Below are 25,837 nucleotides of genomic sequence, written 5' to 3'. Positions count from 1 at the left end.
CATTCTTCCTGCAGCCCGGGAGACGGATACTTCCCACTTCAAAATCCACAGGATCTCCATTTATCTGGATTACACCAACAAGGTCCAGGGGCCCCGAAATGACTGCGTGGAGGTTAAAGCCAAACTTTACAAGCTTATGTATCCGGCTCAATTGAGGGTCCTGTCCGGGGGCAAGACTTTGATTCCCCCAAAAGATGTGTGGAAGTGGTTGGAGGTGTGGGACAAACTGCCCAGAGAGAGGGCGGGCTCATGGCGAGCTGACATCAGGAGTGCCATGGAGCTCACAGCCAGCACTGGAGGTCACAAGGGGAATCTGCGATGGGAGAATCTTCATCACCCAGAGAAGAGAGCCCAACGAGAGTTGAGATCCAGGGAGAATGGCACCATTGCGTTGGTGCCCTACTGGCGTTGCGTCAGATGCTAGGGGGTAGGGTGTCTTTGTCCACCCCGGTGCCTCCTATGGGCTTGGGAGACTCTGCTACTTGATTTATTGTCCTATTTATGTAATCAACTATTTTCTCTCCTGCCCTCTCTCTCATGTGTTTCCCCTCTATCTCATCCAGGGGTGCTGAATGATGCGCTCAGGGTGAAGTTGGGGCTATGCAGATTGTTGAGTTCACCATGTGAAGAGCGGATATACATTTTGCATTTGGTATGGTATTACATTGTTTACAGGGCTGGAGGTGCTTTTTCCGCGATTACTGGCAGACCTTGGTAGTGGGTCATGGGTTTAGGCTGTGGGCCCTGACAGCCAGGATCTTAATGCATGTGCAGCATGGGTTGATGTTATACTTTCTTCCAGGGTGGGGGGAGTTGAGGGTATTTGTCCTATACTCCCACTGGTTGTGGAGTGCGAGTTGGTGGTGCCCTGGTGACCATCCGTCAAGTTAGTTTGTGGAACACCTTAAGGGGCTGTACTGCACTTAAGAGGCGGGCCCGCTGGATGGTGGAGGGTTTTTTAACAAGCGTGGGGTTGCCTACTCTGACACCAGACTATTTACAGGAATTGGAGAGAGATCTCTCTGAAGGAACTGGGCGAAGCCATTAGTACCCTCAACTGGTCCAAGGCTCTTGGTCGGTACGGCTTCCCTGTGGAGTTTTACCAGACCTACTCTGCTACTCTTAAAGAGAAACTGTTGGAAGTCCTTCCTGAGGCGCAAACAAAGCTGATCCTCCTGCCCACCATGAGGCAAGGAATTATATGCCTTATGCCGAGGGTGATGCTGCAGACCCTTCCTCATATTGACCCCTTACAATACTCAATACAAACATAAAAATACTATTTTAACTTTTGGGTACAACGTTGTGGGGAAGTGATTTGTGGATTGGTGCATGAGGACCAATGCAGCTTTATGCCGGCCCGTAGCACAACGTTCAGTTTACAGCGACTCACACATGTGGTGCACAAAACCATGGATGATGATCGCAAGCTGGCTCTGGTCTCCCTAGACTAAGAAAAATCCTTTGATACTGTAGCGTGGGCTTATCTAATGACAGTATTAAGAGGAATGGGGTTTTGGCACGACTTTTGCAGCGGAGTGTGGCTATAATACACTTGCCCCATGGTCTGTTTCTAGATAGGAGGCCACCTCTCGGAGGCATGGTTGGTTGGGAGGGGACCCAGACAGGGCTGTGCCCTCTCGCTACTCCTCTTTGCTCTTGCGATTGAGCCCCTAGCCCTACTATTGATTAAGAAACTGAAGCCATGGGGATTCAAGTAGGGGGCTCCACACGTCATCTCCTTATATGCAGATGACTCCCTGGTTTATGTTCACTTTCCCAGCAGATCAGTGCCGATATTGATGAGATTACTAAATGATTTTGGCAGGGTGTCTGGGCTCCGTATTAACATTAGAAACTCGCTCTTGTTTATCCTTCAGAGTCTGCTTGGGACACTGACTGTCCGACCGCCTGAGTTAGGCCTCTGCTGGGAGACGGAGGGATTATTCAGATACTTGGGTGTACAGGTTGCACCCTCTGAGGCAGTATGTAAGTGCTTATATGGGGATAGAGTTGTGGAGGGACTAGAGGGCTCCATTGCAGACTGTAACAGACTCCTCTTGTCAGTGATAGGTAGGGACCCAGTGGCCCAAATAGGCTTCCTTCTTTGCTGCCTCTACCTTGTTGAAATTCTTTCATAAACAGGATAGCTTACTTATTTTACTGGTCTGGGCGGCATAGCTGGAAGGCTTTATCACTCCTCAAGCAAGACATGGAAGACGGGCTTCTTGCTCTCCCAGATTTGTGACTCTACTGTTATGCAGCAAATTTACATCATGCTGTGCAGTGGTTGGCCGCACCTGACAATTGGGAAAAGAGGTTCTTCAGAGATATGCTGGGAGAAGATACCTTGTCACGCTTGCTGATGCAGTGGGGGTCGGTCTGAATGCCTGGTCCCATACCTATTATGGCAGTGTTTGTAAAGGTTCTGCACTGGGCCCCCTTTGACAGGGAGCTCTGACTCTGGGATCTTCCACTGTTTTGGAGGATTGATCTGGCTAAGTCCATGCAACAATGCAGGGGGGGGGGGGGGGGGGGGCGGCTGCCAGTTGGTGGGTGAATTATATCCCGGGGAGGTCCTCCTCACCTTCCAAGAGGTGCAGGAGACGTTAGACATGAGATCGGATCACTTCCATCATTACGCCAAGCTGGAAAGTACCGTACAGGAGGTGTGGGCTGGGTTTCCTGCGGCGCTTCAGCCCTCTCAGGTACTTGGTGACCTGCTTCAGTGGGGGAGGGGAGGCACCTGATTACCTTACGCTATAGGGCAATTCGGCGAGTACCCCTTATTCTGCCCATGGGGCCTGAGAGAGAAAACTAGAGGAGCCCATTGTGGATGCGGACTGGTTTTGCGCATGCAAGTTGGTGAGGTCCCATAAACACAGATTTAAGTTGCTGCATTTTAATTTTCTGCATCGCACCTATGTGACCCTTAGTCAGTTGAATAGGATGGACCCTTCGAGGGAGGTGAGAGGTGTATGGTGCAGGGAGTTGGAGACAACTTTCTTGCATCTGGCTTGGGCCTGTGTCAGGATCTAGGGGTTCTGGAGGGAAGTAGTGCCTACAATTGTGAGGGTGACAGACAAAGCGGTCCATCTGTCCCCAATGGTCTGCCTCCTGGGAGTGGTGGCAAGACCCAACGGGCGGAAGATTCCCTACAAGCTTGCAGAACTTGAACTTTTATTGGCCAAGCAGCGAATAGCCATTGGTTGGTTGGACTGCAGGGTGCCACTGACGTCCTTATGGCTGTGGGATCTGCTTAAATGGGCAGTGGCGGATGAGACTCATATGCGGCTTCCCCGTACCAATGAAAGTGCCATGGTGATTATGATGTGCGGGCTCCTCCTCAATAAATTTAATGATGAGGGTCACTGTAGCTCGGATGATGAAGTGTGAATTCTGTGAATTCTGAACCTATGTATAACGGATGTGGCAGCCAAGTGAGACATTGATGTATCTCTTCTTGTATACCTAGCGCGATAACTTGGAATTGATATAATACTGTCCCCTGACTGGACATTTTTCTGCTACGTACGTCCTGCCGTGTACGATGCTACTTTTTATTGAACTGCCTTGATATGTGAAAGTGGTAGCCCTCCTATTGTATACGTGGGCCCATGCGCTGCTAGGTTTTGCTGTGTATTTTCTGAGAAAATCAATAAAACAAAGTTTAAAAAAGAAAGATTATTCATCCATCTCAGATCTGTAAAAAAAACTTTTAAAAACCTGTGTCGTTTTGTAGGTATGTGCATGCATGTTGTACACATGTGCATGACTACAAAATGGCACAGCGGTCGCATCATCACACATTTTTTTCCCTTTTTCTTTAGCCATGCTCCAAAGCCAATAGATCTCATAGGCAATACCTTTTGGCTTTGCAATGCTTGTTTTTGTTTGTATTCTGGGACATGTTGTGAGAGGAAAAACAAACTAAATGTCCCAAAAAGAAATGCATTACCTGTATCATCTTAAGATCTCTGGCTAGATGGACATACCCACTGATTACATGGTCTAATCTACCTAAACTGTACATTTAAAATGATATTGCTAGTGACCTTGGTGTTCTGTGACATTATAAAGGCGTTCAGTTGGCAGCAATGTGCTTATAGTGTACAGTGGGTATACATTTCCCCGTATGTATTCATGGTTTTAAAATCTCCCCCGGTAATGCAGTACTCTCAAATATTTATCTAAATTCTTCCCTCCTCCCCGTGCCTAGCCTTATATAAATATCACAGAGCACCTCATCATAGGCGCATCTTCTGTAACTATGTAGTTGTCATTATTTCCTTGAGGGCAAAAAAACTCTACCTCTGTACTTTTATCCTTTCTATTCCTGTAGGACGACTCCACCTAGCTTTCACAGCGCTGTTTAAGGTGAGTCAGCCCACTCTGTGGAGTTTACTGGTTAGGGTCCACCCCTTCCACCTCTGTAATGGATGGCACCCTAACATCCCCTCTACCTTGTGCACTATGGAAATAGGCATGCCACCCCAGTAGATGTCCTGCTCTCCAGGAACCATCTGAACTCCCTGTTGCCAGATGTCACTCACGTAACCCCGGTTTCATTCCCTTGCCACAGCTGGTGGCTGATCCATACTGCTGCTCCTAACTCTTTCTGGGTCGGGAAGCCATTTTTCTCTGCCACTATGTCAGCATCACACATACAACCCTGGGCGGCCTCAGCAGTCTCATGAGCTTTGCGACCCCCACCACCCATAGTCTTCCTCTGCCTATTGGTCTTGCACTGCTTTCACTACACCTTGGCTTGCCAGCTATTCTTTTCCCTAAGCACCCCATAGGTCTTGCATGTCCGGTCCGGACATTGGACCTCCAAGGTAGGATCAGGCGTTAAAACGCCTGATAATCCTAGAATCTCAAGGAGCTCCTGGAGTTGTGTCCATCTTGGCTAATGACTAACCATACTCTCTTAAGTGGTAGATTTTAGACATTAAACACTGTCACACTGAAGCATGTAAATTCTCTCCTTTACATTTACCAACAATGTGAACTGGACATGCAGACTTGCATAATCAGCGGGGTGAAGTTATTATTTACGGTTACTGTTGTCCTGTGTTGGTAACTGCTAAGACCACTCTCTGGTTTTTCATTAGAACAGTAGTGAAAGCCCACTTTTATGCTAAACTTTAGTTCCGCAACCAAATGTAGACACTAGAGATAAGCTAAAATACGTCAGATTCCTGAGGGAGATGGTCTAAAGGGTGTTTAACAACCAGGAGATCCACTCGTGGCTGAGGCAGCAACTGTGAAGGTAAAGCTAGTAAGACAGCTGTTCTTACCTTGGCATCCATTGCGCCTTCCCCGGGGATCTGCAGCTGTTTATTGGTACCCTTCGCTTGATTCAAAGAAATAGAGCAAAGAGAATCTAGTATAAATTATTGGTGTGCTCGATTCAATCACTGCATGCGCTGACCAAAAGAGAGCATGCAGTAGAGGCCAAAAAGACAGTGATATGCAGGAGTCTAGCATATTGCTTCATCTTTTAGGAAGAAACCCACATTTTGAAACGCTCCAACCTACACTCTTTCAGCTATATATATTAGATCTGAAAATTGATTATGAAGAGTGTTAATTTCCCAAGATTATTTGGCTTTTTTATTGTCCTCAATGGACAAGGTCTATAATTGTTCAGTTATAACTTCAAATAGCAGTTATGTTTGAGAATATAATTTTCTGAGGGAAAAGGCAATAAACTCTTCAATGCAACCTTTTCACACAATTCACAGATCCAGTTATTTTCAAATTGTTTTGTCTTTATTTATATTTTTATTTCTTGTCATGTGACATATGAAATGCAGCTATAGTACTCCTCTGTTCATAAATCAAGATAGCCATTTATTCCTTGTGACAAATCAAATTTAGCTTTAGTTCACCTCTGTTAATGAATAAAAAAATAGCCAACACGTGTTTCGTCCCCGGTGGACTGCAAGCCTGTTTTTTTTTCGAGGCTTAGGGCAATGTAGACCCTTTTGTCTTTCTTTCTTTTGTCTTTCTTTTATCTAATTTGGTGTTTACTTAAGGTCCCTTGGTGATCTGGTCTCTGGCATAATGCCACATTCTAAGTAAGCACATGTCCCTGTGGTCCTTGTTTTGTGTGGTGGTGTCTGTGATCTGATCACCTCAAACCAGACATGGTCACCACCGTTTTGGACCTCACCAGTGGCGCAAAACACTCTGTATAGGATAAGTATAGTACATTACACGTGAAGCACATGCCTCCTCAAGGAGGTTCCTGAGAACTAGGCTAGGCCAGTAGTTGTAGCTTCCATACCAAAGGTTCACTCTTGACAAACTGCAAGAATTCATTTGTAAAGTTTTATGTAGCGATGAATTGTGTTTAATTCAGATTAATATCACTTTCTATAACATTTCTGTATCATTCTCCAACTTTCTAAGTAGACTGTGACCACAATTCTTTCACTACTAATGTACGCATTAGAAACAATTAATCTTCAAGTAAATAAAGAAAAGAGGGCATCCACGATTATATAAAGAATTGAATGATAAGCTATGTTTCTTCTTTTTTTGTAAACTAGTAGTGTGCATTTGTTATCATGTGTTGCATTTGTGAGTGCAAGAGGTAGTTTGTATAATTCTAGAGCGATTCAGCCTCCCTTTTGTCATAAATCTTTTTAATTGGTTGTAAAACCTTTCTTCTTCACTCTTAAAACGATTTTCCAATGCATTCTCTGGGTTATTCAATTGAGATGAGCCACCACTACACAAAAGTATTCGGTATTTTAAAATGTACTGATATCAAGACCTTTGTTTGAGGGTCGCTTTTTTCATTGCTGATTACTTAATACTGTATTGCTTATTGCTTCGAAACGTTATGTTTTTCAGTGAAGAAAATCTGAAATCCATTGTACCGATCAACAAATTAAAAAGTAAAGCACCTCACTGGATAAATCGGATTCTCCATGAATACAAGGTAAACATTTTTTAAAAAACTTATTTACTCCATTACAAGCACTGAGATAGTTAATGTGTATCACTTCACTTAAAGTGCAAATGTTTGTATTAATATTAATGTTTTAAGGATGTTTACTTTTTGCCAGACTATCCACACCTCAAGTGAGAAATAGGGATCTCTCTGCGACCACTGCCCCTCCAGCCTCTTGAGTTTTTAACTATCCTTAAACCTGCCCACGAAAAAAATCTGCATTCCCATTTATATTTATTTTAGAAGTTTTTTTTTTCACAACAAACTTTATTGTCTGAACTCACATATTACGCATAGCTCTGTCATCCAGAGGCAACTACCTTCATCAAAGAATCACGAGAATCGTCAGTTACAGTTTAAAAGATGAAAAACAATTGAAAAAAAAAACCCCCGTAAGGCATGGCAAACACAGGATGCAGTAAATGTTCAACCCCTCCACCCACCCCTGCGCCCTCCCTGCGTGCCCACTCGCCCACCTGTAGCATAGAATACAAACACATTACGACGCCATGTACATATCATGCCAACTGCTATTGTTCATAGTCCATCTCCTCACACTGTCGGGAGGGTGGCCTCCTCAGGCGGTGGGTCCAAGTCCAGACCCCTATAATCCACCCACCGTTTCCACATTTTAAAATGAATCTGGGACATCCCCTTGCAATAAATATGGGCTGTTCTATACCCATGCAGTAGTCCATTCCGTTCTTCCAGGCTGTGAGCGATGGCGCCCGGGGGGGCCTTCCAAGCTCTCGTGATATCTCGTTTCACCAGTGTAAACCCCAGCAGCATTAGGTGACGCTTATACCTGTTTCCCCCAACCCCAGCCATGACACGCAGCAGCGCTAGCTTAGGGTCTCTCTGAATCTCCCAGGACAAAACTTCGACTAAGCAACGGTGGACCCCATCCCAAAACCTCTGCAGCGATGCACACTTCCAAACTGTGTGTAGTAGTGTGCCTACCACCAGGCCACAACGAAGGCATTCAGGGGACCCTACCAACCCCGCCTACCATAAGCGCTGTCAGGTGTAGTATGTGCAGTGCAGATAACGGAACTGAATAAGTCGCAGGCGCGTGGAGATTGCCGCCCTCCTAGGACTTTCAAGGGCCTCCACCCAGTCCTCCTCGTCCAAGTACCCGACGTCCCGCTCCCAGTGGGCTTTAAGGCCGCTCAGGTCCGAGGAGCAGTGGCGCACCAGCGTCTGATAGATACGCGATAGCTTCTTGTCTGGCAGCTGTCCCATGAAAATTTTGGCTTCTAAGGGACTGAATTCGGGAATCTGTTCCAGGCCCACCAATGAGGATGCCAGGGCATGGCGAAACTGGAGGTACTTTTAAAACTGGGTGCGGGGCATCCCGAAGTCCTCCTGCAGGTTCGTAAAGGATTTAAGGGTATCGCCGGACAGTACATCGCCCAGGGTTGAAATGCCTATGGCGTCCCATCCCCTGAAGCTTATGAAGGCGTTCAGCTGGGGGAGCCGACCATTGCGCCAAAGGGGGGTTTCCTGCATAAGGACATTCCACCAGCCCATCCGCCGCAGTGCCTGCCTCCACACATGAAAGACCACCTGCGTGGCCGAGGGAAGGGTTCTCCGGAGAGGCGCTGCATACAGCAGCATATGCAAGGACGCTGAGCCCATTAAATGTCTCTCAACCGCTTAGGCCGGGTCGCCCCTGTCACCATACCACCAGTCGTTCAAAACCAGGAGATGCGCCGCTTGATAATAATAGTGCACGTCCGACGTCGCCAGGCCTCCGGTATATGTCGACAAAAAGCACGTCCGTAGAGCCACCCGAGCTACGCCCCACTCCCACAAAAATACTCTCAGGGCCGAGTTAAGCTGCCGAAACCAGCAGTGTGGGATCACATGGGGATGATTCTGCAGTTGAAACACCAGGCGTGAGATTGCCACTATTTTGAAAATAGCAGACCTGCCGAGTATAGAATGCCGCATCCGCGCCCAAACCTTCATATCTTCACGTACCCGATCCCACACCGGAGTGATGTTGCGGTCCCGGGAGAGTTCCGCATCTTCAGATAGAAAAACCCCCAGGTATTTCACACCGCCCGACGCCACCTGGAGGCCTGTAGCCCAGTCCCCAACGCTCCGCTGACCACCCAGCGTCCACAGCGTGGATTTGCCCAGATTCATGTAGAGGCCGGAGGTCTCACCAAAAATTTGTAAGATGCGCAGCAGTCGCGACCCGGAGCGGTCCAAGTCGGTGAGAAGAAACAGGACGTCATCGACATACAACGCTATTTTATCTGTGAGGCCCGGCGACCAACGGAAGCCTTTGAGTTGAGCATCGATGTGCACCCACGCTGCCAGAGGCTCCATGGCAAGCACAAATAAGTACGGGGAGAGGGGACAGCCCTGCCGCTTCCCCCTTTGGACCAGAAACGGGCAGGACACCGCGCCTCCAACATGCACCGACGCCGTGAGGTCTGTATACAGTAATTGGACATTCGCCAGAAAGCGCGGGTCAAGATTTAGACTGCTCAGCAGAGCAAAGAGATACGTCCAGCTTAGGGAATAAAAGGCCCTGTCCATATCCGCAAGGAACAGCGCGGCCGGCTCCCCCAGACATTTCCAAGCCGAGACCGCTACCCGAGTCCTTCTGATATTATGGCGGTTAGCCTGCTGTGGCATAAACCCAGCCTGATCGGGTGGATCAAGCCTGTAATGTCCGGGTTGAGCCGGGTGGCAAAGGCCTTCGCCAAGATTTTAGCTTCGGTATTCAGGAGTGAAATGGGGCGGTAGGAGGCATGACTCTCAGGGGGTCTCCCGGGCTTCAAAAAGACCACAACCTCGGCATGACGCCAGTCTGGTGGGAGCGCCCCGGTCTCGCACGATTCCTCTACCACCGGCCGAAAAAGCGGGCCCAGCTGGACCAAAAACTTCCGAAAGAATTCGCTGGGAAATCCATTAGGACCCGGAGCCTTGCCCGGGTTCAGCTCTCCCAGGGCAGCACCTAACTCGTCGTCAGACAGGGGTCGGTCCAACAGGTCCCTCACCTCATCCGAGACGGCCTTCGGCGGGAGGTCATCGATAAAGCGCTGAACAGTGCTGGCCTCCAGACACTCCCGGGATGCATACAACATCTCATAGTACCCGGCAAAACTCTCTGCAATCTCCGCGGGATCTAGCATGGGCTCTCCCTCGGGGGTCACAATCCGGGGCAGCGGCTGGGCATGCATAGTACCCTGGCATAGACGGTGCAGCATTTTGCAGGACTTCTCGCCCCACTGGTAGACCCGACTGCGAGTCGCCAACCAGGCCTGCCGCGCCTCATCCATAAGAACCGAGGCGTATTGTTGCTGCAACAGCACCAGCTGTCGTCCGCACCTCGAGCCCCACGCTCCAGCACCTCCAGCTCTGCTTCTCGCCGCACCAGGTCACTACGCCTCTCCCTCCGGGCCGCCGCGCACCAAGATATGTCCACACCTCGTAACGTGGGCTTCATGGCCTCCCATAGAGTAGTCGGGGAGTCCACGGACCCCTCCTTCACAGTTAGGTAGTGATCTAGTTCGACCGTGAGATGCGCTTTATATTAGTCTAGGGTCAAGTGCCAGGCCGACATATGCCACCGAAACGACTGAGCGGCCGGGCCCACACGAAGCGAGGCAAGCACCGGCGAGTGGTCCGATAGGGCCGGTGGCAGAATCTCAGCTGAGACTGCTGGAGGCACGCGCCCTCAGGATAAAGATGTAGTCCAGTCTGGAAAACGATTCCCGCGCCGCGGAAAAGTATGTGTAATCCCTTCTTGCGCCATGTTTGTATCGCCAAGCGTCCAACCAGTCGAGCCCTGTAACTAAGGCAGCCAGTCTGGTGGTGGTTCCCACAACCCCCAGATCAGGAGTGGCTGCCCCACTCCGCCACCTATCGCAGCCCCTATCCATGACCTCATTCCAATCCCCCCCTACCATGGACAAAGAGTCAGGCACCTCGCCCCACAAGGATAAGACCTTCTCAACCAGGGACCACTGGAGCGGTGGTGGGGCATACACGCTGCCGAGGGTCACCCTATCTCCGCCTACCTCCCCCTGCACCACGACGTATCTACCCTGTGTGTCTGTCCAGGCGCGCTTATGTATGTATTGCACCCTGCAATGTATAAGAACCTTCACCCCCCTTGAGCCCCTCGTGAACCCAGAGTGAAATGCCAGCGTAAACCCTGAACGCTGCAGACACAGTGCTTTGGTGCCAAGAAGATGGGTTTCCTGCAGCAGTAGTACATCCACACCCACCCTTTTGGCATACTGAAATACAGCCCCCGTTTAATTTTATCGAGCATCCCCCTCACATTCCAGCTCATGATTCATAGCGACCCCGGGCCTACCCTCCCTCCCTCCGCAAAATTAGACATTTGAGCAAGACCGCATATACAGAACCAGTAGTGTCAATACCCAACCGGCATGGTACAAGGCAATCAGCAGGCAGCAGAGCGCACCCAAACAAGAACCCCCCCACCAAAACCCCAATAACTCCCATCCCAACCACCCTCCCCCCACCCCGTACCTCCCAAACATGGAAGTACCTGTCGCGGACGGATCGCGGCCTAGCCCCCAACGGGGGAGCATGCACCACGTCCTCCAATGGATCCCCCAGTAACAACCCATATAAACTAGGCTGTCACTCCGACCCTCCCATACTGAACAGGACGGGCTCCCACCCTAAAGTAACATTGCACCTGAGCTCCCTTAAACACCATATACTTTAATTGACATTCAAATCCCTCTGTCATCAAGACGGATCTGGCCGCTGGTCCTGTGTCGGGTCGTCTCGGCGTGTGGCCGAGCCCGAGCGCGATCTCCTGCCTGATCGTGATCTTCTGCGGCGCCGACGCTGACTCCGGAGACCCTCCCTGGCAATCCCACTTGAGAAAGAGTCCGATTCTCCTTCTTTGGCAGTATTAATCCGAATTTTCACCATCTCACCAGTCCACTGGAACACTTCTTCCGGAGTGTCAAAGAACAGCGTTCGGGACTTGTAAACAACCCGTAGCCTCGCCGGATAGAGTAGCGCATACTGAAGCTTGAGGCCGCGAAGGCGGGCCTTGGCCGCGAGGAAGGACTGGCGCTGCTGCTGCACCAGCCTCGTGTAGTCCGGGAAGATCATGATGTTGGCGTTGTCATGTGTAAGTGCACCCTTTATTTTTGCCTGCCGCAGAATGACATCCTGGTCTGCATAGTTCAGGAATTTGGCAATGATCGGCCTCGGGCGTGCTCCTGCACCAGCGCCCGATGTGCTCTCCCCACCACAAAGCACCTAGACAGGGCATCCGCCGGGATCCAGCTCTCCAGCCACCGCGCTATGAAGGACTCCATCTTATCTCCCTCACACCCTTCCGGAAAGCCAACAAAGCGCAGGTTGTTGCGTCGGGCCCGTCCTTCCGCGTCCTCCACCCTCAGGACCAGGCCCTTCTGTACCTTCTCCATTTCTGCGACTTTCCAATTAAGGATAGACACGTCGTCTTCGACCTCAGATAAGCGAGTCTCTGAACCTGTAATACGCTCCACCGCATTCCGCTAGTCCTGGCGGAGAAGGGTAACGTCGGCCCGACAGCTCCTATCTTAGCGTCAAGCATATCCCTCGATTGCGTGATCGCGGCAAGCAGCGCTGCATTGTCGGGCGCGGGTGCCGAGGGGCCACCAGGACCCACCGCCTCTGTATATTTATCAATGGGCCCCTGTTTGCCCTGTCCCCCTCTGGCTCCTCCTCGTGTCATGGCTCACAGGCAACGCAGTATGGGCTATGAATACTCCCCGGTGGCTTGAGTATCCCAGACTACAGTCCTTAAGGCTGGAGGGTCAGTCACGGCCGCAATCAGCAGTTATCAGATAGGTGTCTGCCCCCTCATGCACTGGCACAGAGCCTCACCGGACCAGCCACCAGCCGTGTGCTCAACAGTCTCAGGGACCCTCGTAAAGGCGCCCCCAGCCAATTTGACCCTCCGCGGCACTCCTCGGGCCTCAAGATGTCGCAGATTCCCTCCCTCCGGGGCCCGATCTGACCCCCGAGTTTCCCAACAGGGCGCGCGCCACTCACTACCGGTCTCTGCTGCCAAGCGTCCTCTGGTCGGGCATCACCTGGCACTCTCTCCTCCACCACCTGGGGCTCTCCGCCGCTGCTGCGATGAGTGGGCTGCACAAAATGGCGGCGCCCCTCGCCAGCCTCACCAGAACTCAGGCTTTGCTCAACTGCGCAGGGCACCGCACCTCCAGGCAGGCCCCCAGCGGCGAGGGCAATGGCACGATACACTCCTGTGCCAGGGGCGAGCCCCCAGGCAGCGCCTCACTCGCTGCAGCCGCCGACGGATCCGCCTCCGCCAGGCCACACCAAAATCGAGGTCCCGGCTGTGCTGGCCGCACCGGATCGCCCAGACCTCAAGGCTCACAGGGTCACTGCCGGACCTCTCCGGGGCTAAGGGGCTCCTCCGCAGTGCCGGGCACCACACCCCCCGGTAGGCCGCCAACGGTGCGGGCGGTGGTACAGTTCACTCAGGTGCCAGGGAAGGTTCTCGGGCCTCACTGCTCCCGCCGCGGCCTCCGGCAAGCTCGCCACACGTCCAGCCACTCCAAAATTCAGGTCCCGGCTCTGCCGCTAGCTGTGGTGGGTGCCATTGTCCTCCCCACCGGGGCCGGATCTAGCCCCCGAGAAACCAGATCCCAAGCAATCCCTCAATCACCCCTTTCACGGAGATTCTGCTGGGCTGTGCAGGCCGGGTCCGGCTCCTTGCTAGGATCACCGCCGTGTGGGGCCCCTGCTGCCGCAGCCTGGCTCCCGATGATCAGGGCTAGCCGATAGCTCACCTCTCACCCGCAAGGGCTTCCCTCTGCTCGCTAGTGCCACGTAGCCAGGTGGCTCCTCCGCCGACTCGCTGCCCGAAATGGCAGCTGTCTCCCTCGGGGGCGGCTCCTCCGACGTTCTCCCCCCACAGCACGATGTAGGGCACAGCTCCAATGTGCCAGGCACAGTCGCTGATATACGCGTGGGGCCCCCCACAGATCTGCCAGGCCGCAGGCCAAGCCCCGGCACTCTGCCACTCAATCCGTTGCCGCCGACAGTCTCTCCCGAGCTGGGCAGCTCCAAAATCGAGGCCCCGGCTTCACAGGCCTCACAGGAGCTTCCTGGACCCACAGCGTCTCCAAGTCGTCACTGCGGCCCCAGTGCCTCCACAAGGCTGATGTCGCCACCGAGTGTGCCCCACCAGTCCAGCAACCGAATCTTGGACAGAGAGCCCTTATGGAAGCCCAGGGCGAGGATATGTGCACAGGATAAAGTTAGGCTGGTCGGAGCTCAAGCTCTAGACGACCGCCATGATCGCCAGCCAAGCCACGCCCCTTATTTTAGAAGTTTTGCTTACGGAAGATTTCAAATTGACTTTTACATTTTATATTGTGCGTACCACATCCAATGGTAGTCTTGACAGCTGAAAATTAGAGGCATCAACAATATATGAGCCACCAGGTTTAGAGAATGCAACAACATCCTATTTAGAGTGCAAACACTTCGCAAGAAGTGGGGCTCAATGCGAAGCCATCATCTTGTGGGGCAAAAGCAGGACCAATATTTAGTGCAGGATATGAGTAAATCCAAATACAAGTAAAAATTTAATCCAGGAGTGGTTTCAGAAGGCTATACTAATTTGAAAGGCCTACAGGTTGCATTGAGATACGATAGGCAAGAAGAGTGATTCTCTTTAAGTGGAGTAAAGAATGTGTTATGGTAGAGAGGGACAGAGGGTCGTGTAGTATCAAAGAGTGAAGTAGATAAGAAGAGCCTAATTAATTGAAATAGTCCATAGCATAAAAGTAAGCAATAGATCTGGTTTGCTGTCATAGATGGGAGGCTGAAGCCCCCAGTTGAAGGAGAAACACATATGTAGTTACGCCATCGGTCATTGTGGGATGCCTTTTCAGCCCGAACGCTAGTAGTTGCAACCGCAACCTATCATAAGTGGGGGAGTGGGCATTTATGTTATCAGGATTCATCAGAAAAACACTGAGTAGTAGAACCAACAACTCACATCACAGTGGGAGAAAAAAGCACTGCAACACACAGCTACCATCACAAATTAGTCTATGGCAACTTTAGTGCATACACATGTCTGTATTCAGAAACCTCCAGTGTGCCTAAAGTCTGTAAAGAGTTTAAATGTCAGCGGACTACTCTGTTATTGTTGCCGGAGCCAGTCTTGTCCTGTAAGGTTGCTCCTACTATATCCCCCAAGGCTGCTCTGCAGGCCGTGCAGGAGGATATTATCTAAGGCCGTCAGGTTATTTTGGAGTTGGTTTAGAAGCTGGCCTCATCAATGAGGCACTACATGCCAGAAGAGGACCTCATTTGGGGCTCAGTTGGCTCGAGTTAATTTCCCATTAAGCTTCAGTAGATTAAATCAAGTAGCTAATCATTTGTCAATTAATGCCCACTCAGCTTTGCCATGGGTATTGCCATGGCAGCAAGCTTACGGTGTCCAGCGGAGATCTCTTTGACATATACCATAAATACCACAATGGTCGTTTCTGGGACTGTGACAGCAATCGTTTCTGATATTATTTTCAGTATGCCAAGCCAGTAGGCCATCACCCTCCCTCCGCCCTTCCGGCATACCCATGCTAAGTTAAGCAAGTCTGCATTTAAGTTGCTGCATCTGGAATACTTGGCATTCTCCCTAAGCCCCAATCTATACATACGATTTGGTGTATAATATATTCTGTGTAGGAATTTCACATAAATCAGCCCACGCTTGTAGTACAAAAGGGGGTGGTGATGGACTGAGCATCTGAATCAATCAAACATTCACACCCAGTCAAAAGATCTGGGTTGAATCCATCACCGTTCTTTAGCCCACTCCGCCACCCCAGTTCAGACATGGCTATATGCAAATCAGTCTGCTCACTTTGCCACTGGATTCAAGCAAGCCGGGCTGAAGACGGCTGGAATGCCAGAAACCGGTCCTCGGAAGCTTGTTTCCGGTCCAGGAAAGACATGGCTTGGCAGTTCGGGCTGGACTGTTCCCATAAGGCACAGGGTCAGACTGATTTGCATATGGCCATGTCTGAACTGGGGTGGCAGAGTGGGCTAAAGAACGGTGATGGATTAAACCCAGATCTTTTGACTGGGTGTGAGTGTTTGATTGATTCAGAAGTTCCGTCCATCACCACCCCCTTTTGTACCGCTTTTGGCCGCCAGAAGTGTGGCAGGGTATGCTCAGACGTGAGTCCCTTGCTTACTTTGCCACTGGATTCAAGCAAGCCGGGTAGAAACCGGTCCTCGGAAGCTTGTTTCCGGTCCAGGAAAGACATGGCTTGGCAGTTCGGGCTGGACTGTTCCCATGAGGCACAGGGTCAGACTGATTTGCATATGGCCATATCTGAACTGGGGTGGCAGAGTGGGCTAAAGAACGGTGATGGATTAAACCCAGATCTTTTGACTGGGTGTGAGTGTTTGATTGATTCAGATGCTCCGTTCATCACCACCCCCTTTTGTACCACGCTTGTAGTTAGGCAAGAGGTTTGGGTAAAGCACAATTTCTACTGGTCATTACATAGAAGTGGATCTGTGTTTGCCAACCAATTTGACCTAGCAGTTGAGGTGTAGATTCCATTATAAGCGATAGAATTAGGGTGGGGTGATACCAATAATGAGCATATGTGCCTACGCACACAGGTGATAAAGTTTGAGGTCTGGTTTCAGTATACCACCCATTAGACTTGGTTGTTTCTCGGACTATACCAATTTTTTTTTTTTTTTTTAAGAATTTTTATTGTAGGCATACCTGTACAGGCCTTTACACATAGAAGTAGCGTCATAAGAGCGAGCAGTTATACACTTTAGTTTGTTGGACAGTACACAGCCGTTACGCCCACAACCCGGGGGTCGGGCGGCGATGATGTCTCTGCTCTTCCATGCCTGACGTTCGAGACAAAGGAGTGGTTGTTATCCGGATCTTGTGCATGCCTACTTTTACAGTCCTACTCAACTATATGCAAAAAAACCCCAACTCCCCCCCCGCACTAACCCCTAAACTCCCCCCCCCCCCTGTTCCATCCCACCCACCACCACCCATCTGAGGCTCTGAAAGCGGACATTCCCGGAGTACTGGCGATAGCCCCCCTGCATGTCTGCTGCTCCTATGGTCTCAGTTAGTCTCCACCTCCCTATCTTCCTCGGGGGCCTTCTCCTCCTCGTTAGCCTCGCTATCCCTGAGTGCTTGTACCATCACTTCCCATGAGGTCGCAGTGTCAGCCGCAGCCTGGCTAGGGGTCCTGCGCGCAAGCTGGTACCTATGTGTGCTGTCAGCCGCCGCCCATTTTAGGAATTCCTGCCGCCACCTCCGCGGAGTTGGCCCCACCTTCGCCTTCCAGTTCCTAGTGATCTCCCTCTTAGCCACCATCAACCCCATACCAATAAACTTGCTCGTGAGTTTGGTTTTGGGGGTATGAGGAAACCAGTGCAAGAGACACTCCGCCGGTCCATAGTCTATGGCCCTATCTGTCACCTCATTCAACACCTCCCCTATGTCCTGCCAGTAGTCCCGTAGGGCCGGGCACGCCCATAACATGTGCACTAAATCAGCCCCTTCCTCTGGGCACCGGGGACAGGTCGCTGTTTCCGCCCCGAAATACTGCCTGATCCTTCCCGGGGTCATGTACGCCCTGTGTAATACGTGGTAGTGGATTAGTTGGAATCGAGCGTTTCTCGTGCTGTTGCGAGCCCTACGGATAAGCTGTGCCCACGTTGTATCAGGTATGTCCTTACCCAGGTCCGCCTCCCACTTGGCTTTCAGGGTTGTAAGAGGGGGAGCGGTCTCTCTAACCATTCGATTGTATAGGCACGTTACCGCCTTGACCGTACCCGCCGCCATCATAGTGTACTGGCACGCCGCCGCCGTCTCAGGTTCCTCAAGTCCCGCACCCCAGTGGGCCTGCATTGCCCTGGTTACTGCCGCATGAAGCAAAAATCCCCCTCTCGGGATACCAAAGCGGTCCATTAACTCCTGGAACGGGAGCAGCGCGCCATTTTCGTAGAGGTCCCCGACCACCTGCACTCCCGCTTCCTCCCACCCTTGAAGTTGCGACCAGTCGCCGCCATGCGGCAAAGCCGTTAGCATGCCCAGAGGGATCTCCGGTGCGTATGGGTGTCGGACACCCGCCCTCCTCTGCGCTCTGTTCCAGCATTGTCGGTACGTGCGCTGTTCGAGCGTCAAATCCCTACTGTCCAGCCGCTGCTGGAGGGTGATATACGCCAGGACGTGTCTGGGTGTTCCCCGCAAGCTGTCGTCCTCCGGGCCCCGATACACTCTCGCTACCTCCTGCGGGAAGATCTGCAGTTGGGCCGCTAGATAATAAAGCTCAAAATCTGGCACCGCCAGTCCCCCCTCATCTTTCGGGCGAGAAAGCGTGGCCAGCGCCACTCTGCACCGCCCCGCTCCCCAAATAAACGTCGTTATCAGAGATTTAAGCAGCCTAAAGAAGGAGCTAGGTAGCCAGATTGGGAGCGTCCGGAAGTAATACAACAGTCTCGGCAGGGCAATCATCTTTAGCAAGGAGATCCGGCCCGCCACCGATAGCGGTAGCGTGGCCCAAAAGGCCATGCAGCCCCGCAGTCCTCGCACGCACCTCCCTAGGTTGCCCTCAAGCAAGGCATCCGTTGTATGGTAAATACGGACCCCCAGGTATTGAATGCAGGCAGGTTCCCAGGCCGCCTCCGACCGGTGTTGTGGCTGGGCTGTGCCCTCCTGTAGCGGGAACAAACTCGTCTTGGGCCAGTTAACCCTCAGGCCCGACATTTCTCCGAAGCTTTCTAGTAATGCTTCCGCACCTTGTAGGTCCTCGACGCCGTCGCGGAGGAATAGCAGTAAATCATCGGCATATAGCGAGATAAAATGCTGCCCGTCTCGGGCTCGCACTCCACGGAAGTGCCGTCCCGTCCGGGCCGCAGCCGCCAGCGGTTCTATAGCCAATGCAAATAGAAGCGGTGAGAGGGAGCAACCCTGCTGTGTGCCTCTTTCTACTGGGTAGCGGAGGGACACCGTCGATCCTACCCTCACCCTTGCCAGCGCTTCCGCATAAAGGACCTTCGTCCAATGAATATAGCCCTCTCCCAGCCCAAACCGCTCCATCACAGCATACAGGTAGTCCCACTCCAGGCTGTCGAAGGCTTTCTCAATGTCGACCGAGAGGACCAGCTCCGTCCCAGCCCCGCCGTCCAGCCCGTCCATAAGACGGACAAGCCTTCTGATATTTATCGTGGTGTTGCGCGTTGGTATAAAGCCGTTCTGGTCTTCGTGCACAAGGCCCGTCATGTGGGGTAGGAGCCTCGCCGCTAGTATGGAGCTCAGGATCTTATAATCTGCGGTGAGCATGGAAAGTGGACGATAGGACGCGGGGTCACTACTCTCTCTGCCTGGCTTCAGCAGTGGAACCACTAATGCCTCCCGCATTGACTGGGGTAGCCGACCCGCTGCTTTGGCCTCTTTATAGCCGCTCAGTAGTCGTGGCGCCAGAGCATCTAGGTATTTATTATAGAACTCTATGGGGAGCCCGTCAATACCTGGCGATTTGTTCCGTGCCATGCGCCGCACCGCCGACTTGATCTCCCCCAGTGTAACGTCCGAGCCTAGGTTTTTCGCCTGTTCTGCCTCTAGCCGAGGCAGGGGCAATCCAGTCAAGAAGGAGTCCGCCAGCCCCGTCCCATCGCCTGGGGAGCTCTTGTACAGTCCCTCGTAATATGTCTGGAAGCCGTCAACTATGCCCAGCTGAGTGTGTTGCATCGCGCCCGCCGCACTCCTCAATTGGAGCGCACCGTCGAGTGGGGTTCGAGAGCCACGCTAGGAGGGTGCCCGCCTTATCGCCTTCTACGTGGGAGCGCAGCACATAACGCTTATAATCAAAGGCTCGGAGCCTCTCCACTTCAATGGCCACTGCCTCCCTAGCCGAGCAGAGTGCCTCCTGGAGTTCTGGGTGTCCCGGCCGCTCCCTCTCCACCTCCCTCAGCCTAGTATCCGCCTTGGTCAAATCGTCCAATAACACTTTCCTCACGCCCACGTAATCCCTAATACAGATACCCCTGACCACTACTTTAAAGGCGTCCCATTCCGTCGCCCTAGTGGACGCCGTTCCTTCATTCTCCGAGAAGTATAAAGCTACCCCCTCCGCTAGGGCCGCCCCGAATAAGGGGTCCTCCAGGGTCTCGGGCCGCAGTTTCCAGGTAGGGACCCTGGGTGGCTCCGCCACCCACGCTAGTCGGATCAGGAGCGGATTATGGTCTGATATCGTTCTCGTCAGGTACTCAGATCCCGTGACGTATGGCAGCACCCCTCGGGAGCAGAGTATTGTGTCCAGACGGACATGTAAGTCGTGGAGCCCGGAGAAAAATGAGTAGTCCCGGTCAGTCGGGTGTTGCCCGCGCCAGACATCCACAAGTTCCCAGCTCTCTTGCCATTCCCTCCTGCCTCTTGATAGCCTGTGGACCGGGGAATCGTGTAAGGGGGGGTGTGACCTGTCTAAAGAGGGGTCCGCAATGGAATTAAAGTCGCCCCCCAGAAGGATCGGGCCCGCCAGGGAGTGAACCAGCTTTCCTGATAGCGTTGCGAGGAAAGCCAGCTGGTCCACGTTCGGGGCATATATACTGGCTAAGATAATCTCTCTGCCTTCCAGCTTCCCCTCCACCACCACATACCTCCCTTCCTGATCCACCCATTGGCGCGTAAGCTGGAAAGGTGTGCCCGCTCTAATCCATATTAGTACCCCCCTAGCATAGGCTGAGTAGCTGGTGTGGAAAACCTGTCCCCGCCATCTTCGCTGTAGCGCCGCCCCCTCCTGTCGTGTAAGATGTGTCTCCTGCAGCATTGCGATATGCACTCTCCTTCGTACTAAATAGGCATGTACCTTGTGTCTGCGCTGCATAGTATGTAGGCCCCGTACATTCCAGGTAATACAGCTCAACTTTTGCACATTAGCCATTGTCCCAGTGATCCGGACGAAACACTCCCTCCAGTTCTTGCCCTTCGATGGTGGTGGTGCCCCCCCTGAACAAAACAAAGCATCTCAACAGTCCTACCCATGGTGTACCCAGGGTCAATAACTTCAAGAAGAACAAACAATCCCCAACTGTGGAACCCCCCCCCCCCCCAGAACAGGCCCCAATATCGTGATATCAGTCCCCATCCAAACACCCATACCTGATTGACCCAGGTCTCAACTACACAGCCGCAGCTGTGGGTGCCTTAAGGGCCTACGGAGCGCGGTCTCGGCCAAAGGGTGGCTACGCCGCCTGGCCCCCTGCCCCCTCCCCAATTACCCATGTATTCCTTGCTCTGAGCACCCCGTCGTGCCCCGGCCCTCGCTATGCTCATAGGCATGAGTTCTCCTCCCAGCTCCCAAACATTACCCATCGTCTTCTGCCAGCAGTTCAGACATTCAGGATCTCGTCCGCCGTTTGCGGTGTCACCAGCGGCCCTCCAGTCCGATGGATCCCAGAGAGGTCCGACTCCGAGCCCGAGGCCGAGACATGAGTGTCCGAGTCCGTGGCCCCTCTGGAGTGGGGGCCCTCCGCCCGTCCAAGCTTCCCCACTTCCAGTAATGCGGCCTGCCGTTCTGCTTCAGTCTGGGAGGCCGTCGGCCCTAGTCTCCCCCTTCCTCGCTTCCTCAGCCTCTTTGATTTCCGCAGCCGTGTTGGTGAGCGTTCTCGCTCCTTCTCCCGTTCCTCCTGCGCCCTGGCTCCGTCAGTCCCAGCCTTGTATGTCTCCCACCAGTCCCAGGCCTCCGCCGACGTGCTAAAGAAGATCGCCTTGTCGTCTACCACCACTCGTAGCCTGGCAGGGAAAAGTAATGAATAGGCAATCCCTTCAGTCCGCAGTTCTTTTTTGATTGTAAGAAAGGAGGCCCGCTGCTTCTGCGTCTCGAAGGTGAAATCTGGGAAAAGTGTGACCCTGCTGTTCGCAATCTGAAAGGGGCCATCCTCTCGAGCTTTCCGTAGGAGGAGATCTCTGTCCCTGTGGTGAAGCAACTTGGCTATTATCGGTCTGGACGGGAGCCCGGGCTTGGGAGGTCCCGAGGGGACTCTGTGAGCCCGCTCCAGAGTGAAGAATGGCGAGAGTCCTTCCGGTGCCACCACTGTTTTTAGCCATTCCTCCATGTAGGCAATCATGTCCCTCGCCCCCTCTGTCTCCGGCACGCCTACGATCCGCAGATTACTGCGCCGGCTCCTATTTTCTGCGTCCTCCGCTCGCCTTTCCAGGGTGCGTATGCGGTCCAGGGCCTCCGTTAGCTTCCCCTCCGTCACCTTGTGGGCCGGCGCTAGATCCTTGATCACCGTTTCGGCATCCTTGACCCTGTCCTTTAGTTTGTCGTGGTCCGCCCGGAGCAAGCCCAGCCCCGACGCCACCTGCGCTATATCGTTGTGGAGCGCGCCTCGGGTGGCCGTTATGGCATCCAATATTCGATCCTGCAATCGCTGCAGGTCTGTCTGTTCAGTGGAGCCCCCCTCCGCCACACCAGATGTCGCCGCCTCCTCCGCCTTGGTTTTCGGCTTCCCCATCGTAGCAGGCCTCGCCGTCCACGTCCTTCCCTGTTGATTGCGTCTCCCTGGGCCTCAGCCCCGTGGCCCACTCCTGTGCGCTATGGGGTCGCACTGCGCTGGATCCGTGCACCGGAGGTATCGTCTGCCTCGCTGCCCGTCCTGGGGCTTGTGGTAGCCTGTCCTCACCCCCCTGGGCCAGCGTTCCTGGTGCGATTCGCCCCCGGGGGCCCGGCGCCGCCGAGGACCCTCCGCTGGTTTTTGGGCTCTCCTGCTATGTCCCCATACACATCTATAGCCTCCGCAGCGAGGCGAGGGGGGGGGAGGGGGCCCCGAGATGTCGTACCCTGCTCCGTTCCTCGAGGTGCCCCGCTCCGAGTGGCCCCCCTCACCTGCTGGTATTACTGGGGCTCAGAGCCGGGTCGCTGTTCGGCCGCTCGTTCTCACGGCGGTGGGGGCCGCTCGCCTGCTCCGTCCGCATCGGCTTCCCTGGGCGGATCACCTCTTCCCGCTGTCGCGGCCGCAGCGCTCCGCTGCCGAGGGCAAGGGAGCGTCTTCCACTGTGGAGGTATCGCCGCTGGGGGCCCTCGAGCCGGCGATCGCGCCTCCTCCGCAAGCTCCGGCAGCGCGGACCTCTGCTTGTCCCCCGGACTCTCAGGGCTCTGCCGTGGCCGCCATCTTGTGCGCCGCTTGCGATTACTCCGCTCCGGTGGCCGCTATGGTCGGCGGTCGTTCTCGCCTCCGCCTAGCCGCCGGCTGCTCAGATTCCGCCCAGCTGGTCACCGTTATGGCTCAGGTCGGCGCCGGGGCACACATGGGCTCTTCGGCCCCTTCTGCAGGATTATTGTGGGGAATAGGCACGGAGCTCCGGGCTCACGCCGCCATTTCCCTCGGCGCTCAAGCCACGCCCCCCCTCTCGGACTATACCAATGCCTCCAAGCAAGACCTAAGTCTGTCAAAGAAGCATCTGGTTAAAGGCATGGATATATTGAGCAACGGGTATAAGAAGTGAGGCAAAACAAACATTTTCCCTTCAGCGATCCTGCGTGTTTGAGATGGTACCAGTTTAATTCACGAGAATATTTGTTCCTCTAGCTTAGTAATACCTGTACCATACTTGGCTCGCCACTGGGGCTCCATGTCTTTGCTTACCCATGACCCAAGGTATTTCAACAAGGATATTCATCATTTAAGGGGTAATCTAATGGCATTAAGTCGCACCCACAGTGAATGGAAAAATGGCTAGTTTTGTCCAGGTGAGTGATACCAGAGAGGTGACTGAACCTGATTAACTCTTTGACAGGTGAAAGATTCACCTCAGGATCACAATTGTATAATGTAACTTCATCAGCGCAAAGTGACACCAGTAGCTGCGAGCCGTGAAGCCATGTCCTTTTTTGAGTGATGTTGGCGGAGAGGCGGCTCTAGGGGCCTCATGGCTATGGAAAATAGTATGGGGGGTATTGGGCAGCCTTGCCAGTTGCCCTGAGAGATCCAAATTGCTATGTGTGTGAGCCCATATAATCTAATAAATGTTGCTGTCTGGTGATACAACCTCACCCACTTCATAAAGGTCTAACTAAAGCACCTGCACTCTAGTACCTTGAGTAGGTTGTACCATTCCAGTAAATGAAATGCCTTTGTAGTGTCAAGCAGTACCACCACATTGTGCTAGTCGGGATTAATTTGATGCAAGACAGTGAATATGGTTCGGAAATTATGTGAGTTTTAGAGCACCCCGAGACAAAGCCCTACTGGTCCAGGCTTTTTAATTTGAGGAGCAGAAGAATTATTTGTTTACCAAACACATTAGCTAAAATTGTAGTGCCTATATTAATTGATAGGGGTTGATAACTCCTGCAGGTCTCGGGGGCGGGGGGTGTTAATTTAACTTCATAATTGTAACTATTATGGCCTCCTGTAGCGTAGAGGGGAGAAAGCCTGCTTCCTTAGTTTTGACGTAGACTGCTAAGAGACAGGGAGCGAACATCTGACCAAATCATTTATAAAATTGCGCAGTCAAGCCATCAGCCACCGAAGTTTACCAAGGGAGGCACTGGATTACTTGCACTATTACATCCAATGATCGTGGCACATCTATAAATATATTCGTGGGCCTCGGCCAACCACACCAACCCAATAGTGTCAAAGAAAGGGCTGCTGTCTGCCGAAGTAGAGTTGACCTGGAATGATACAGGGCAGTATAGAAGTTGGAGAACAACTGTAGAATCTCCTCACCATTGGTGGCTGTTGGAATTTGTATGTGGTGGGGTGTAAGACCAACTAACGAACTTTGGCGTGTACGTGCAGTGGCAGAGTAGGCTATTGCCGAGAGGGTTGAGGGGGTGGTTGTATTTGTGGGGGTCTGAAACCTCAATTTGTTTTCAAAATTAGTGTAAAAGGATGCATTTTCCAGCACAATTTCTATAATAAATTGACCAAGTACCTCTCACTCAAGATATCTGTAGGTAATGGATAGGAAGAGGCTTAAGTGTTTTAGCTGCACCAAAGATGTTTGTCTGAAGAGGGGACTGGTGTTATTTGAACAGTTCAGGGTGCAAATGAAGTCGTGGCAGAGCTGATGAATTACAACAAGAATAACAACACTAGTAAGTCTTGCTGGGGAGGTTCCAGGAACCCAGGGTCACTCTGCCTTGCATGACTCACCCAGGTCCTGTGCCTTCACAGGATGCCATCTACAATCGCCCACTTCGCAGTGTATTCTACTTTTTGATGTCCTGGAGAACTGTAGAGTCCTGGAGAACAGGAAGTGGATCAAACACTTGGATGGGGAAGTCAGCACTGCATTTGCCCACTGAAGAGCCAAATTACCATCAGGCCATCTGCACTTGCACTTCAACAAACATCTTAGTAGCAGCTAAAGCGGCTAAGCCTCGTCCAGTCCACTACCCCCATACCAGAGGCCTTGGGTGGGAGTTGAGTCTGCCACAAAATGTGAAAAAAGATTTAATGTTTAAGATAAAACAAGTGATTGGAAAAGTATATATTTCTATTACATTGTACCTCATCAAACCTTTTTTCTAAGTTTCCACCTGGACACACTCCAAAACCCAACTGATAGCACCCTTGCAATATGTTGTTGACTCCAACAATGAAATATTTATGCATCCTGGTTCATAAGCAGTATTTACATTTGCTGATTATCCAATTGCACACATTTACATTTCTTTCAGGTAGCAGGCACCCTGGCGACAAGGCTTGTTTATTCCTTCACTGTGTGTCTTTCCCTTGACTTCCGAGTAAACTTCCCTTTCAGCCAGAGGGCACCTAAATGTCATTGTCAGCATTAAATTATACATTTTAGAATACAGTTTTAGAATAATGACA

The 25,837-nt window shown here is 52.2% G+C and overlaps 1 protein-coding gene across 3 annotated transcripts in view; it reads left to right on the top strand.

Annotated features, from left to right (window-relative positions):
- Positions 1–25,837, top strand: part of KRIT1 (KRIT1 ankyrin repeat containing) — a 346,827-nt gene that overhangs the window by 270,935 nt on the left and 50,055 nt on the right. For all 3 annotated transcript variants that reach the window (XM_086941853.1, XM_086941852.1, XM_086941854.1), the window contains one exon: positions 6,865–6,952. In XM_086941853.1, the coding sequence (XP_086797979.1) occupies positions 6,865–6,952 (88 nt within the window). The remainder of the gene's footprint in view (positions 1–6,864; positions 6,953–25,837) is intronic.

The sequence above is a fragment of the Lissotriton vulgaris genome, chromosome 10 (genome assembly GCF_964263255.1).
Source record: "Lissotriton vulgaris chromosome 10, aLisVul1.2, whole genome shotgun sequence".
NCBI classification, from domain to species: Eukaryota; Metazoa; Chordata; class Amphibia; order Caudata; family Salamandridae; genus Lissotriton; species Lissotriton vulgaris.
Note: the sequence above shows the minus strand (reverse complement) of the source record. Positions and strands in the feature narration are given on the sequence as shown.